At 31.7% G+C, this 17932-nt stretch overlaps 1 protein-coding gene across 6 annotated transcripts in view; it reads left to right on the top strand.

The window, feature by feature from the left end:
* Positions 1 to 14398, top strand: part of LOC112743168 (actin-related protein 2/3 complex subunit 2B) — a 39823-nt gene extending 25425 nt beyond the window's left edge. For 2 of the 6 annotated variants that reach the window (XM_072219110.1, XM_025792391.3), the window contains 7 exons: positions 9043 to 9209; positions 10355 to 10432; positions 10515 to 10647; positions 12810 to 12901; positions 13004 to 13060; positions 13212 to 13269; positions 14021 to 14398. In XM_072219110.1, the coding sequence (XP_072075211.1) occupies positions 9043 to 9209; positions 10355 to 10432; positions 10515 to 10647; positions 12810 to 12901; positions 13004 to 13060; positions 13212 to 13269; positions 14021 to 14208 (773 nt within the window). In that variant the 3' untranslated portion in view covers positions 14209 to 14398. Of the gene's footprint in view, positions 1 to 9042; positions 9210 to 10354; positions 10433 to 10514; positions 10648 to 12809; positions 12902 to 13003; positions 13061 to 13211; positions 13270 to 14014 lie in introns of all 6 variants that reach the window. The other 4 variants (XM_029291891.2, XM_025792382.3, XM_072219089.1 and 1 more) reach the window with 3 other exon arrangements.
* The last annotated feature ends 3534 nt before the right edge of the window (positions 14399 to 17932 follow it).

Raw genomic sequence — 17932 nt, 5'->3', positions numbered from 1 at the left:
GTGAGCTCCTTGTCATGGTGGCTTGTGCTTGAACTCGTCTTGAAACTTTCACCAATGCTTGGGCTTCCAATAAGCTTTATCAATACCAGCTAAATTCCTCAAGCTTTGATGGAGTTCTTCACAAGCTTTGAGCTCCCAAAATTGATCCTCATATATTCCTGGATCCCAAATCTTGATTCTACACCCGTCTTCAAGTTGATCATCATGATTCCATCCGGGTGGTAAGCAATCCGAATTCTCACTAAGGCATCCAAATAGCTTCTTAGACCCATTCATTCGAGTTTTACACCAACCATTGCATTTAAATTTTGCGCTCCCAACCACAACGAACCTAGGATTGTGTTGCCAACTACTAACCATCTCCCTCTTACTCTTAGAGCCACAAAGAGCTCTAAGCTGACCATTTGTCTCAAGTAAACCATATTCAAGTGGGAAAGTAAAGGTCAAGGATGAGAATTTTACCCACTTGAATATTGTATTGGATGGTAATGGGTTTGGGAGAGGTGTTTCCACTGGGCTTACAAGCTCCATTTCCTTGTGCTCTTCTTTGGATTCTTCCACCTCTTTGCAAGACTTTTCAATTGCAACCGCTTCTTCTTGGTAGCTTTCTTCCAATTCAATCTCTTCTTCATTTTTTACCAAGGGCATGAGAGAGGGTTCAATTGTAGATAAGGATTCATTAACAGGTAGACTTGCTCCATGATCATCTTCACCAAGGAAACTTGTTTCTTGATCTATTCCGTCCAATTCTTCATATGGAACATGTCTTGGAGGTCGTGCACTATCCTCCTCAACATCAATTTCAATCTTCTTGGGGGAATGTTCCACAGCTCTAGATTCCTATAGGGGTTCAGCATCTCCTAAGTCTTCAACCATGTTTTCCTCTTCAACTATTGCAGCTTCCTCCACTTGTTCTCATACAAAGTCACGTTCCTCATTGTCCACTGGCGTTTCTAGTGTCTCCTCCATGCTACACACTTCATTAGATTCTTCATATGTAGCTATGGGAGTTCCTTGAGTGTCTAGCCGTTGGGAGGCTAATCGACTTATTAACTCGCCCAAGGCGGCCGCGAAATTTAGCATATTCTCCTGGAACTCCTGTGTTTTCCCTTGCATCTATCTTTCCTCTGAAAGAAGAACATTTGTAGTGTCATCCATGGGAGATCGGGATGGATAAGAGGGTCTATTATCTAGGAGGGAAGGTTCATGATATGAGGGTGGTCCATCATAATAAGGATGTAGTGGTTCAACACTCTCCATCTTGTCCACTTGTTGTGCAACACACTTCAATTCCTTGTTCTCCAGTTGAGATTCTTTATCTATGGAAGCTTCGTGTGTTTTTCGGCTTACCACTTGCTCAAATTGATGAACGGTTGCTTGAAATTGATCCAGTGTGTCCTTGAGGCGATCCCGTGACTCTTGTTCCTCTTGGATAACGTAATTGGGATCATAAGACTCTTGGATTGATGGATATGGACATGGTGCATATGGAAGTGGTGGTTCTTGGGAGTAATTAGGTTGAAATTGGGGTGGTTTTATGTATGGTTCATAAGATGGGTGGTATGGTGGGTAATGATTAGGATCATAGAAGGATGTTTGGTAGTGGGCGGCTTGTGAGTGTGGTGGTTTAAAGTTATGTTGAAGAGGGGGCTCATAGGTATAGTGTGGTGGGTGTTGATTGTCACGGAAAGGTCCACCATAACCATTGCCTTGATATGCATCACAGAATGGTTTTTGCTTGTAATCCATCGGAGGAGTTTATTGCCAAGAGGGCTGATCAAATCCTTGTGGCGCCTCCCATCTTTGGTTGTTCCAACCTTGATGCATGTTCTCATTGTAATCTCCTCTTCCTGCAATAGAATGGTAACCAGACTCATAGCCAAACAGGTGAGAGTTCATAGTAGCTAAAGAAAATAAAAATAAAAACTAATAAAAATAAGCAATTAAGTACTTAACTAACAAAAACTAGCAAACAAGCAAAAAGCAAATATGGAAAGCAAATATTTACAATAACCAATAATAAGGCACACGTTTGCAAGTCCTTGGCAACGGCGCCATTTTTTTACGAACAGACTTTTGTGTGGTCTAGAATTTCACAAATAAGTTCTCGTTGAAAGTATAACTTCTAAACCAACAAGAATCCTTTCGTATAAAAACTTGGTTGTCACAAGTAACAAACCCCTAATAAAATTGATAACCAAAGTATTTAAACCTCGGGTCATCTCTCAAAGAATTGCAGGGAAGTGTTCTTGTTATTGGTTATGTAAAAGTATATTTTGGGGTTTTTAGGATAAGAAGCAAGAATAGTAAATGGCAAAAGGAATAAACTAATAACTAGAAATGCTCTTGGCAAGGTATGAGAGCTGGATGTCCTATCCTAGTTATCCTTATCAATTGTGATGAGAATTATTCATTGCTCCCACTTGGTCAACCTCTAACTATGAAGGTATGTCAAGTGGATAAATCAATTTGATTTCCCAAGTCCTAGTCAACTCCTATAGAAAGACTAGAGTTAGTGGAATTCAAATCAACTAGCAAACATAACAATTATCCATCAACAAAGGAGTTTGATAACTCAAGTGTCACCAATTACTCAAGCAAAGCCAAGAGATTCAATAACAACAAATGGAGAAACAAACAATAAACATGAAATACCTCAAATTGCATTAATAAGAGAAATCAAATCTAACATGAAAACTCATAAATTAAAGTAATAGAATAAATAAAAGTAGAAGAGAAACTAAATTAAAGGAACATTAAACCTGGATTGAAAGAGAAATAAACCTAAAACTAAGAGAAATCCTAAATCCTAAAACCTAGAAAGAGGAGAGAGCCTCTCTCTCTAGAAAACTACATCTAAAACCTAAAATTATGTGAATGAATGTTGTGAAGAATGAATGACTGGATTTTCCCACTCTGTAGCCTCTAATATGTATTTTCTGAGCCGAAAACTGGGTCAAAAATAGCCAAGAAATCGCCCCCAGTGATTTCTGATACGTCCAGCATGTGGCTCTGTTACGCGTACACGTCGCCCACGCGTACGTGTCACTTGTCTGCGGCACAATCTATGCGTGCGTGTCGCCTAACAGCAAGGAAACTATATCAAATTATATATTGTTGCAAAGCTCCGGATGTTAGCTTTCCAACGCAACTAAAACCGCCTCATTTGGACCTCTGTAGCTCAAGTTATGGTCAATTGAGTGCAAAGAGTTTAGGGCTGACAGCTTTGCAGTTTGTTCAGCTTCTTGTATTCCTTCCACTTTTGCATGCTTTCTTTCCATTCTCTAAGTTATTCCTGCCTTGTAATCTCTGAAAAAACTTAACACACATATCATGGCATCGAATGGTAATAAGAGAGGATTAAAATTAGCTAAATTAAGACCAAAGAAACATGTTTTCAATGATAGCACAAAATCAGGAAGGAAAATGTAAAACATGCAATTTACATGAATAAGTGTGAGAATAGTGGATAAAATCCACTCAATTAAGCACAAGATGTACTACAAAATAGTGGTGCACCATCACTACTATCAAATTGATCAAACTCAAGTTTTTCAAATATCTGCTTAGAAGGATACAACCAACTTTGAGTGCAGTTTAAAGCTTCTGCCATTTTTTGTGACAAAGAGCTACGGCAAAGATCAACCACACGCCCACCAGTACTAAAACATGATTCAGATGCAACAGTTGAAACTGGAATACCAAAGACATCATGGACTATGGGAGAAAGAATTTTATATTTTGATCCATTTAACTTCCACCATGCCAATATATCAAAATTCTCATCTTCGACATCCACAGGATCTTCGGCTAAATATTTCTCAACATCAGATTTGTTATCTGCATTAGCTTTTTCCTTCTTTTATTTTTTCCACAAAATTCACTCTATTTGTAGCAACACACTTAGCACTAGACTGACTACTACTATCTTTATCATCCAAAGAAGCTCTAGAGGAACTGCCACCATCATCAAGAACTTTATTATCTACAATTTCTTTTGAATAAAATTTGTACAATGTCTCCAATGTAAATTTTACAAAACTAGTCATACTAGTAGCCACTTCCTTATCATATACATCCTCCAAACACCAAGAAAGATAATCAAGTTTGTATCGAGGATCTAAAACAACAGCAACAAGTATCAAAGGATTAAACTTGTCAACTGGTCCCCAATATTTATCGTATTTAGCCTTCATAGAGCATGCCATAGTTCCCAATAATTCAGAATTGTTGTGGTTCCAAGATGTTAGTTGAGAATTTATAGATGCAATTTCATGAAAGTATTTGTTTGAAGTAACATGTAAAGAAGATGAAAAACACAGTAATCTCATAGAAGATTCTCAAAAAATCAATGAATAGCCTAACATGTTGCCAATCAAGTACCGTGGGTGGACCAACTTTCTTTTTACCCCCACTATCCTCTCCAAACTATCTAAAAAAATCAATTTCTTGATTAAAAAGTCTATCAAAAGCTTTTTCAAAATTTTGAGCATGTTCTAACATTAGATATGTGGAATTCCATCTAATTGAAACATCTAAACAAACAAGACTTTTAGACTCTATCAACATAGCCTCAATGTATTCTTTAAATTTTTTAATTCTTTGGAGAGAAGATCTAACATACCTAACAGCATTCTAAATGCTTTCAATGGAGGCATGTTGCTCTTTAATTCCTTCATTCACTATCAAGTTGAGAACATGAGCACAACACCTCATTTGCAAATATTTTCCTCCACACACCAATCCACCCCTTGCAGCTAATTTTCTTTGAAGGTAAGTGATAGCCCCATCATTTGAAGATGCATTGTCTAATGTGATTGTGAAGACCTTTTCAATTCTCCACTCTCTCAAACATGTCTCAATTTCTCTCCCTATTGTTTCTCCTTTGTGGTTCTCAATCAAGCAAAAGTTGAGAATTCTCTTTTGTAGCTTCCATTCGTCATCAACAAAATGTGTAGTTAGACTCATGTAGCTATAATTTTGATTTGATGTCCAACAATCTGATGTCAAACAAACTCGAGCACATGACTTTGCCAACCAAGATTTAAGTTTTTTCTTCTCATAAATAAAGCTGAAAGCAATCTCTTGACATTGTCATCTTGGATAGTACAGTGAATCTTGGCTCAAATCGATTAATCATTTTGCGAAACCCAATCCCTTCGACCACTTTAAAAGGATGTTCATCAAGGATAAAAAACTCAGCCATTGCCTTCCTACAATCTTCCAAGCTATAGCCATTGACTTTGAAAATTTTGCCGGCTTCACCTTCTTCAGCAACCGTAGGCATATAGCCATGAAGTGTCCCATTTTTGCCTGCTTTTGTAAATATCCACTTGTGAGAAATTTTTAAGTGTTTATTCAAAGAATTTGTGCCATGTCTAGTTGGATGACATATATATACTTTTCGACAGTGATTACATTTGGCCTTATGCTCTCCATTGGTCTCGCTAAATGGAAGCTGTTTAAAATGTGTCCAAACATAAGACTTTTTTCCTTGCGAGTAGCCTGCTGTCCCTCATTAGCTTGCTGTCCCTCAACAGCAGCAACCTCATACTCTATGTCCATAGCTTTATTGTCCTCAGTACTTTGGACTGCAATACAACTAGGATTTCCTCCTCCCATTTATGTTTCTTTAAACATAAAAAAGATTCATATAACAATATATCTAAAAAAAACTAAACATACTTAAACAACTGATCATAAATTCAATATATCTAAATAAAACTGAGCATACTTAAACAAGTGTTTAGTCTCATCATTTAACAATAACAAATGCAAAAAGAATTAAATGTTTAATTTACTAATCCAAAAAAAAAACATAACAAATAATAAAGATTCATAAGTATGTCAGTCTCATTTTTATTATTGTTAGACTTAAGTGAAGTAAGGCATAGAGCCATAGATAATAATTGAAGGTAGGTTGAAATGCACGTGAGGAATGAGGCAGAGCAGTTAGCATTACTCAATATTCACCAAAGCTGCTAAGCATTACTCACAATAACATAAAGTGCACAAACTAGAAAATTCAATTTTTAAATAACAATCAATTTTGAAGTGGAAGAGATCAATTATAATTATTAGCGGTGCAAATTATAAAACTAAAATTATTATTCCTACTTCCAATAATTTGCTAAGGCAGCCAATAATTATAATTGTAAATTATTTTTCCTACTTCCAATTCCTCTCAATTGTTAATTCCTATCTCTAATCAACAACTTCTTGCTACTTTCGTCTAGCCCATAATTCTCATAAATTCATAATTAAAGTACTCAAAATACAAACCAGAAAATTAAACACAAAAAATCAATTTTGTTAGGTTTTTTCAAAATTAAATCAATTACGACAAGAAAAATATCAACAATTTCATTAGTTCTTCCTAAAAATGAACAAAACAAACAAAATAGGTAAAATATTTAGCACCCAATAGGCCAGTAGTTGCAAGAAAAAAATGAAAATCAACGGTTTTTAGCAAAAACAAATTACCTGCTATGCGTCTTGCGATGAACACTACGTTGGTGAAAATTCTAAGTCTCTGAGAGGTGATTGAAGGCGAGTTACTGGTGCGTGCGGTGTTTGATGGTCAGCAGTTGTGGTGGTTGATTAGACTTGGTGGAGAAGGAGGAAGAAGGTAAAAAAAGGGACTGCAAAAAAATTAAAGAAGATTGGTAGTGAAGGAGAGAGTGAGGTAAGATTAAGAAGCACAAATGACATGGAAGTGTGGAGGAGGAGCTCTCCGCTGACCGTTGGGGCTATAGCGCTGTGCCTCAAGGAAAGTGGGAAACGTTTTTAAAGTGAGAGAGAGTGTGTTGTGTGCTATGCCCTAACCCCTAAATATTGTGGGCTGTGAAATGTGAAGCCTGAAGCCCTGAAGAGTGAAATTGTGGAGTGTGGACATTAAACACAAAGGCAAGAAACAATAAAAAATAATGCATATATTTTTTTTACTGTACGCCTACACGGGTCCAACGGGCCGAGACCGGGTGACCCGAGACTTAGCCCGAACCTGATTTAATAAATAATTGGGGCCATCTATTGAAACCTCGGGTCTGACCGGGCCATAACGAAGCCGGATCAAATTAGCTCTGAAGCCACCGGGCCCGGTCCGGGTCTTGTGCACCCCTACCCGGTGTAGGTGTCAAAACAAAATAAATTCAATAGGCAAGCGAGATAATATCCAGACATTGTCATAAACAGATATTCAATTAGAGTAAAGTATTATTTTTTTTCCAATGTTTGAGGTAAATTCTAAAGTTGTTCCTAATGTTTCAATCGTCCTATTTAAGTTCCTAACGTTTCAAAATTGGCTCAATGTTGTCCTACTATTACTCTGTTAGGGATCCATTAACAGAATTGACGACGGGACAAAATTGAGATGATTTTAAAACGTTAGCGACTTAAATAGAACGAAAACGTTGGGAACAAAAACAATATATAAAAATAAATTTTAATTTTATCTTTTAATAATATCAATTTTTTTACTATACATAGTACTCCATTATTTTTTAATTACATATAAGTAAATTACACTTAATCACGTTACTTTCATTTTAAATAAATTTATATTTTTATAATTTTATATTTAAAGATTTTTAGTCATCAGGGACAAGTGCTTCCACTAAAATTTAAAATTTTGTGAATAGTACAAAATAATATTTATTTGTTTTTATTAAATTATTAAATATGACTTCACAATAATTTTTTATTTAATTTTTGGTATTTAATAGTCAATTTAAAAATTTTATAGTAGATGTTATTAGAGTTATCAATCATCAATTTAAATGAAATTGGTGTTCTTTCTTAGAAATCGACTCGAAAGAGTATTATTTATCTTCTTTTAAAATTAGCTTTAATTTTTCTCGTAGCATTGCATTAATTTGAAAGAACTTTCTCAACTATGAATATCAATAAGAATTGGCTTCTAATTGTATGAGAAGTAAGTTTTTAAATAATTATTTAGTGATATATATAAGAAAAGAGACATTTTAATTGTATTGTTAAAAAAAATTACTCAATTTTTTAAAATGTAAAACTTAAAAAATAAAATTTTAAATTATATATTATTATTTAAATTACTATTTTAGTATCTTAATTTATAAATTATATATTTTAAAGCCTAATCATATTTTACAATAATAAAATTTAATTATAACAATAATCATGCTATATGTACATAAAAAATAACTATCTGTATAGGATACATATTGAAATACAAAATGAGTCCTGCTTTGGAGCCAATGGAATATTTGTACAATGTGTACAATGGGCTATTGAGTTAAAAAATGAACATTATCCATACAGGGATAATAAATATGATTTTGGGGTTCATCAAAGGTCGAATTCGAACTCTTGACCCTTCGGATCTAGAGTTCTGATACCATGTCATGATACTACTCATTCCAAAAGTTTAAGCTGATAGAAAAAAGTAACACTAATGGTTATATCTCTAATACTGAACCGGACATCCTTAAACCTCCATTGTACACATTGTACAAATATTCCATTGGCTCCTATACTTCCTCATACAAAATACATGCTAATGAGTTATAGTTCAAATGACATAGCCTTTCCATACTTATCTAAGAGGTTGCGGGTTCGAGTCTCCCTATCTTTGGTAAAAAAAAAAAATACAAAATACACATTGAAAATGAGTTAAACAACACATGTATTTATACACAATACATAATGATTAATGGATAATTGATAGTTGAGTTTTGCTAATGAGTTATAATTCACATGGCATAGTCTCTCCATACTCATTTAGAGGTTGCGGATTCGAGTCAATCTTTGGTAAAAAAAAAAAAAAGTGATAGTTGAGATTTATATACACATAATATAATATGCTGAATTCAAATTTGAGACTATTGGTCAATGCATAAGAGTATTTGTCATTCTAACAGAGAATGTGTAATTTTCACAATAAATATTTGATGATAACAAGAAGAAATCACAAAAAATATGTGAAACAATGCATTCATTCAAATAGTACATTAAATTTTTATACATGAACGGTGATACAGATAAAATTCTAATTCTTTGTTCTAGATTATATCAAGGTAATTAAGGAAATTTCAACAGTTCACTCGGTGATTTTAAGTTCACAGCTGAAAGAAATATTGTGGAATTTCAACTCTGATAATGCAATTAAGGGGATGCACAAACCCATCAAACTAGTCTACAATCCAAGAGAACCTTTCTTTGTCATTAGACAGGTAATTCCTAGGTTACCAAATCTTTGAACAAGTAGTGTTGGATGCCATGAAAGAGAAACAACATTACAAATTTGTAACATGATTGCCAACCTTAAAATGGAACAAAACGATATAGAGAATGTAAGAAGTTATTTACTTGTGAATTTATGAATTTTTAACCTAGACTTAGTGAGTAAATATTATTTTGATCTTAAAAAAAAATCATTTTGGTGATGAAAAATAATATCTTAAAGTTGGATATATTCTATGAAAATTGAGGTATGTATGTTTGGATGAGTTTATACGAAAATATCTTTTTTTAAATATTTTTTTATAAGATATTTTAGAAAAATAAAAATAATTTTATATTTGAATAGTTTATGTAAAAATATATTTTTATCTAACAATTATGTTTGGTTTAATAATATAAAAATATTTTTTTGTTTATTTATTATGTTAAAAATATTTTTTAAATAAAAATATATTAAAAAAATGTAAATTTTAACTTTAAAAAAGATATTTTATTTTAATAATTTTATTTTTATTATTAAAATTTTGATAAATACACTAAAAAATAAAAAAAATATTTTTAATTTTTTTTTAATAATTTAATTATACTCAGCCAAATACGAATTCCGTGCGACAAGTGTAATACAAAATGCGAGGGCCAATTTGTTAGCAAATTAGTATTCCAATAAGGAGCAAAGGCAAACTAGTGGTTCACAGGAGACAAAACGAAATTTTATAATATTTTGGTACCGCAACATGATTAAAAATATTTATGGTACTATTTTGTGAGTCAGCTAATCTTTCAAGAGTTATATAGCTATCTTTACTCATCTAATGATCACATGGTACCTTATTTTCTAAGTATAAAATCAAAGATCATCGGGGATGATCCTTTAGATCAGATTCACAAGAGAAAAAAAAGTTGTTAATAAACAAATATTATTGCTGCATACATTTTAACTTTGACCAACTAGTTAATGTTACTTTAAAATAATCAGAGTTAGAATAGTAAAAAAATAATTACTTGTTAATGTTATTTCTTTAAGAAACATGAAATGGCCGCAATTAAGTAACCAAAAACTACTCTTCCATGTAAAAGTTGTTCATTGTAATGCATAAAATTTCCATATTGACAAAATCATATATGCTGTAAACAGCCGCAGCAAATCATTGCAGTATTCCCTATTCGGTTTGCAGAAAAGTCAGATGTGATTATTTCAACAGCTTTCTTCCAGGTTTGTTGCTGATTTTATTTAGTGCCACAAGATTTTGTTGTTGATTCGTTATCGACTCATTTTTTACTATGACTATTGAAAGGAGCTGGTGGATGTTGGAAGTTCAGATAGATATGCCAAGGCACCACCATGCAGCTGGTCAGCCATTCCTCCTCCAGAGCTAAGAGGAGAAGCTTTTGAGGATTTGAGTACGAATGGAGGCTTTGTCTCTTTTGGTATTACTATTATCCCACACCAATTTATTCCACAAACTATTTGTCTACAAAGTTTTGGATAAAGATCTTCTAATGTGAGAAAGTTAGTAAAGTAGTAAAGTGAAAATTAATTATTCTTAAATTAAGATAGTATCATATACATTTTATATAAGTTACAAAGTCAATGATAATTAATAGTTTACTTTATTACTTTACTAACTTTTTTAGTTTAGAAGATCCAAATTTAAAGTTTTTATACGTTGATTGCAGTACAAATCACCAACGTAGTTTCGATGGATGCTTTTTTTGTTCCAAATGCAGATATACTGGATACATATAGAAATTCATTTGGTTGTAGAGAGTATATGACGGCACTTAAAGAAAAAGAGTATATAAGGATTAAATATTAATTAAGCCAACTAATTTAAAATTAGTTAATAGTTAAAAAGCGTTGAACTTGAACCAAAAAAAAATCTAAAACTAAATAATAAAAAATATTTAGAATTCAAGTAAAAAAATTTTAAAGTAACCATTTACGGTTTAAAATTTAAAATTGGAAGTTTAGAATTTAGAATTTAGATTTTATATTAAAAATTTAATATTTGAAATATTTTAAAATTTTAATATTTAGAATTTAAAGTTTAAGGTGACTGAATGCAGTAGTGGGTGGATCACGGTGGTGTTGGATGGTTGGTAGTAATAAGTGAAATGATTATATTAGAAAAATAGAAGAAAAAAGAAAGGGTAAAAAAGTAATTTAAATTTGTGCTTAAAAAATTTTTTTAATTAAATTAGTCTTTTAAAGTTACAAATTAATTATATTTATCTTTCAGTCACTCTATTAATAATTTTCGTCAACGATTAATGATATGAAACATTAATTGACAACATACATAATATTTGACATATCCAATTAGATGTTGACCGGATATATTTATAAAAATATATTAATTTAATTCTTTTTTTCTAATTACATAAACTATATTAGCATATGATCTAGTAAGTAAGTTGATAGATTTTCATAAACATATTTGGTCAGTGTATCTAATTGGATATGTTAGGTATCATGAATGCTACTATTAGTTAATATTCTATGTTATCAATCATTGACAAAAAATGTTAATAAAGTGATTAAAAATATATAATTAATTCATAATTTATTGAATGATCAATTTAATTGATAAAATTTTTTAGAAACAAATTTAAAAAATACTCCATCTATTTATTTTAATAAATAATTTTTTTTATGAAAAATGCTCCATATATTGTGATCTATTTAAAAGAACAAGCAAATTGTTTTAAAAGTTTTACACTTTAAAAAAGAGTTCAAAGTTCATTCTAATATTGAGTTAATCTATTCATTTCAATAAGAGAAATTATAGCTAGGAGACTATCAAAATTTATTATTTTTAGTTATTATTTAATTAGTCATTAACTCAATTTATTTGGTCTAGTAATCTAATAATATATCTTTTCTATATTTTTAAATATTAATGACTAACTAATGATAAAAAATAATAAATTTTGAGTACTTTCTAATAATATTTCTCTTTTAATAAATAATTTTTTTCATTCAGTGATCCAAAAATTAAAAGCTTAAGCCTTAAAGTAAAGGACAAAGTAGTAAAAAACGATCTTTTTTTTTCTTGCATATTAAACACACACACACCTATATAAATATGGCTAGACTCAGCTTTTCGAACCATTGACCTTTAATTTTCATAGTTTTACATATTTTAGTATTTATAGAATTAAGTTTTTATTTTTATATTAGATATACTTATGGTTTCAATTTTTTAAGATCTGTGCTTGGTGTAGACAGGACTCAGGAGCAAATATATTCAATTTTTTTGGTCAAAAACAAAATATTCTCGTTTTCTTGTAATTTATAAAAGTGGAAAAAAAATATTATTCTCATTATTTGTCCTTCCATATTTATGTTTCTATCTTAACAACAAAATTCAAAGACAACCAAAAGATTGAAAATAAAACTAAAATTTTAACTCCTCCTAAAACTAAATAAGTCTCCAAAATCAAAATCCAATTTTTCGAAAACAAAATTGGTAGTTTATTCGTGATTTCATTATTTGAAGTTTGGATTCACATAAAATAAGAAAAAGAATTGTTTCATGTAAAATGGATTCTAATAAATCGTGGGCTAACATTGTTTTCATGACTAACAGATATCTCTTCTCACCATGTTGATGGCAAAAGGCTAGACAAAACTGTTTGGAATCTATTAAATTTTAATGCCTATGTTAGGTACCATGTAAAGGTAATATACGTGTTAATATCAATATTCCTTCTTATGCACAAGTTCTAGTTCAAATAACTATTCTTTTCTTATGACATTTTGTTTGGCATTTGTATACCACAGATCACTAAAGGTTTTATCCAAAGAAGAATGAGGAAACGCTTAGAAAATCTGGTTGAGGTAAGAAAAAAAGATAGAAAAAGACATTTGCTATATTGGCCAAAAATATATATTTTTTTTTAATTTGTATACAACATAGAAATACCATATTTACAGCTTAACCTACTTATACATTGATGAACTTTTTTTTTCTTGTTTCTTTTTTATGCAGGTCCTACACCATAGAGAGTCATTGGAGCAAGATAATGAACAAATCACAAGGCATCAAGGTTAGCTATATTGCGATCACATTCCATGATTCATAGTATAAACTTGTTTCATGAACATACTTTTTATGTTTTAATTAAATGTTAGTCTAAAAGTTTTTTATATTGAAAAATTATTTGGACAAATAAACCTTGGTCTATATATATATGTTTATTAGTTTCCCAATATTTGTGTCTGGATACTTCAAAAAAATTTAAACATTATTTATTTTGAAACGAAAACAATTCTTCAATAGCAGCTTATTATTATAATACTAGTAATAAATTATTTCACGAATAAACCTTCCAAAATAGTTTTCAATAAATTCTGCATCAAATGAATTAATTTCTAACAAAATAAATTGACAACATAATTCCTACCCTTTTAAAATATCAAATGTATTGGTTCTTAATATTTAATTGATGAAAGACAGAGTGGTTCCCTTTTTTTTTTAAATTTTCTTTTCATTTATTAGAAAGTAAAAGATCAAATTAACTCTTTTATTGTTTTATATTAGAAACTAAAATTTTTTTAATATTTGAAAAAATAAAAGATATTTAATTTGTGAATTTCTTCTCCTTCAGAACTAATATGTTATATGTGAAACAAAATTTGGTAGCGACCATAATGGATTTGCTGTTATTTCAATATTAGGCTCTAAGTCTAAACTTGTCTAATATAACGTGCAGATAGAAGAGAACATAACGTTGGAAATTGAATAAAATTTCTTTACATCATCCTCTCTGTTCATTTAACATTTCTTTGAAGATGCAGGATGTAGTTGTACAAAAAGACTAGTAAGATCATCTAAATACAGCATCCTGAAACAAAGATGGGGAAACCTTGGAAGAAAACTAAAGAGGATTCACTTTCGACTTAAGATTCAAGGATTTGGACGATTTCGTCAACGGTGGTTGAGGTTACCAAAATTTTCTTCAAGAGAATATACGAAGTTGGATTAGATTTTTAGGTAGCTTTATTAGTTTCTATGTAATATATGGATATGGTCTTCAATTATGTTTGCTGGACATGAAAGACAACTATTGATCACAAAATTTTCATTCATGTCTTACTATAAAATCTGACTTTCAACTTCTTGATTGTAAAGACGTACGATATTGAGTTATCAACTTCTTTTTTTTTTGGGTGACAGTTACCAACTTCTTGATTGTAAAGAAGTACGATATTCGTACGACATATGATTTAAAATATTAACTAAAATATAATGTCCGGAAATCATTGAAACAACTAGAACTAGAGATTGGAATATATGTTTATAGGACATGTCTCTTACTCGAACATTCGATGGAAGGAACAAAAACACTAATTAATCAGAGCTCTTCTCAATGTTGATGCTTAAACATTTTAGAGTATGTCAACGGATCACAAGGAATTAGTGTGGCAATGACATATCGACGTCTCTATCCAAAATATTTTGGCCAATATTTGGCAACAATAGTATCTTTTACGTATGTGTAAAAAAAAAATTTAAATTTTCTAAATTTTCAATTTTTTATTTTAGAAAGTAAAATGTGATATTTTATCTTTAAATATCCTTTCTTTCATAATTTTTTTGTCCTATTTATAAAATAAATGATAAAAAATTACACTTTATCCTCTCAAATAAAATCCAAAATTAAGAGGATCCAATCCTAAAAAAGGCACAATACTCTAAAAAGAGCACGTGTGTATACACGCTCATGCTGAAACAAAAAAGAATCCTTTCCTCATACCCTTCATCAATTGTTTACTGAATTCTCAATGTTTCCTATGCTTTCTTCTTCTTCTCCCACCCAAAGAGTTCATCTACCAAATTAATTTTTCTATTCGCGTGCACAAAGAAAATGAGTTGGAGGGAGAAAACCTTTTACAAAAATCAATATAACTCGTACAAATGTAGAAAATGTAATGATGGAAATGTTGGAAGGTTTGTCTTTATGTCCTACTCTATGAGACTATCCTAAGTTTATTCTATTCAATTTCTACTAATAATTTTTCGTTATTGTTGAAAATTTTAAAACCTTCATCTACATAAGAAAAGAAAAAAAAAAGCATTATAGTTCAAATAATTTTACACCCATTAATCAATATAATTTGCATCCAATTTGACTCATTTTTTTACGCCCATTCATTTGTAATGTTAGTTTAATTAGTTCTTCCAGAAGAGAGCTTCTAAGGAAGCAGGTGTATATGCGTCTGTTGCTGTTAGTGGCTCTTGGTGGATGTTGAGAATTGGAGAAAAAAGTAGTGGTAATTACTAATTAAGGTCCAAACTTTCAACCATTCGTGCACATTAAAATTTGTTTTTATAATAAAAAATTTTGCTTACCAGCCATCTGTAACACCCTACCATAGAGAACTTTATGCTTAAGTTATAAAATAGAGGTAGTGTGGTATTATGATCTTTATAATAAAATATATATACGTATAATAATTGAAAGAAAGTAGTATACTAGGAGCCTTGAAGAATAGGTAAAACAAATTCGCGAAATTAAAAGTGCAACGCTCAAGAATAAGGTTAACTTACGCACGAAGAAAGATAAGGTTCATAAAAATATTTATACAGAAACAAGATTAGAGGGTCAAGAGTACAAAATAACAAGTTCCTAACTCAACCTGCGAAGCTAAGGCTGGCCAGAGAATATTCACATACATGTATATATCAAACCCTAAACCTGGAGTACATACATAAAACCCTAGTTCTCCAAACACCTTTAAGAGGTACAAAAGTAAAACAAGTTGTTGGGAGAATCCTATACACATAAGCATATACAAATAGTACATAAAATAAAGTCCCAAAGATCCACTTTGCTGCAGAATATCAGACGCCTAGCGAGGTGCCTCTCGACCTGCATCTGAAAAACACAAATATCCGTATAGAATTGAATAAGAATCGAGGGTTCTCAGCATGGTAAAGGTGCCTCATACATAAGATATAAGGTCTCGAGAAAGCCAGAGGCAATCCTAGAACGCTGACACTCAGATTATAATATAAGCCTTAAGGAACAAAAACAGAAACCATAAACGGGTGGTCCTCTAAGGTTCTAACTTAACCAAAACCAAATTAAAACCCTTAGTCTCTCTGCCTTTCCTCTGTTTCTCCAACTCCGATGAATTCACATAGACAAACAAACAGACAATGGCAAACCCAGGTAGAATACAAGTAATACAGATAACAAGTATAACAAACAACATATCAAAATCACTTAAGCATTCCCAATTAATGCACAAGCAAGCAATTCAGACAATATGCATATGATGCATGCCTATCCTATGGCTGATGAGTCTCATATGTCGGTTATGAAGCCAACCCGATAAGTCCGGCTGTAAAAAACTCTGGACTGTCTCCCGTCGCACATCCCCAAGAGTCTATGCATAGCTTTTTCTTATATAAAATTTGCTCAGTGGGGTATCCTTTCCAGGAATTTATACGTGCCTGGTCACCCTTACGACATAGGTTCAATAGAGTATTGAGTCTCAACCTGAAATACGTGGTGGCAAGCCACGGTACTTTATCCAGAGAAACTCGTATCTCAGATAATTGAGTGCATAAGCCAATAAACATTCATAATCATTTATAATCATTACATAATCATTCTTTACAGCCATGACATCACATATATATACTTCAGTTCTCTATATTTTTCATACATAATTCATCATTTTTCAACCTTATTTCACCCCCAAGTTACCACCTCTTCCTAGTTGCATCTCGTTATTAGGCATACTATTAAGATACTAAAAGAATGAAGATAGAGGTTTAGAGGTTCGAAATTAAGCTTTAAAATACAAAATTCATATTTGCTGAAATAGGGGCCACGTGTACGTGTGGGTTATGTGTACGCGTGGGTGTGCATTTCGCCATGCTCGCGTACGCAAGTACCTTTCTCGCATACGCAAGATATCCAACCAGAAAGGTTGGTCGCGTTGCGTGCAGGTGGTCGCGTACACAAACCCTCAAGAATGGCAAGAATGTTGAATGCTGCAGAATTTTCAGTGTTGCACTCCAAACTTTTGACGCATATAACTTTTTTGTTTCAAAATATTTTTCATTCGTTCTTCGAACGACGTAAACTTCATGAACCCAATTTTCATATGAAATAAGTTTGAAACAATTTGGGGGTCTAGAAGATGAGTTATGGCATGCCAAAGTTTGGCTAAAAATCAATTTTACACAAAAACTCTCAACCTCTACTTTCATTAAAAATCCAACTCAAACCTCAACATTCCATATATATAATCAGCACCACAACATACCAATTACAGCATCACAACCTCCACATGCTACCATACACAACCATTCCTCAATTTTAAACATCATATGCATAAATTTCTCAATAATGTTAACCAAAACATCAATATACCACCATCCATTCTTATCCATTCATATCACCATCATTAACTCATCATTTAACAACCTATTATCATCATAAACAATAGTCATCCAACAATTACTCAATCAATAACCACAATATCATCAAGGCACTAAGCATTCAATGTACTCGTGCGTTCCAACCTATCCTATGGTCATCTAGCCTAAGTTTTCACAACACATTATATATTAAATATGAGAAACCAAAACCACACCTTGGCCAATTTTTTCGTATAACCCAACACAACCCACTTAGACAAGAAACAAGCCCTGAACACTAATTTCAGCAACTAGCACCAAATCCCAAGCTTCCA

Source organism: Arachis hypogaea, chromosome 2 (assembly GCF_003086295.3).
Source record: "Arachis hypogaea cultivar Tifrunner chromosome 2, arahy.Tifrunner.gnm2.J5K5, whole genome shotgun sequence".
NCBI lineage: Eukaryota > Viridiplantae > Streptophyta > Magnoliopsida > Fabales > Fabaceae > Arachis > Arachis hypogaea.
The sequence above is the reverse complement of the archived record's forward strand: the minus strand, read 5'-3'. Positions and strand labels throughout refer to the sequence as shown.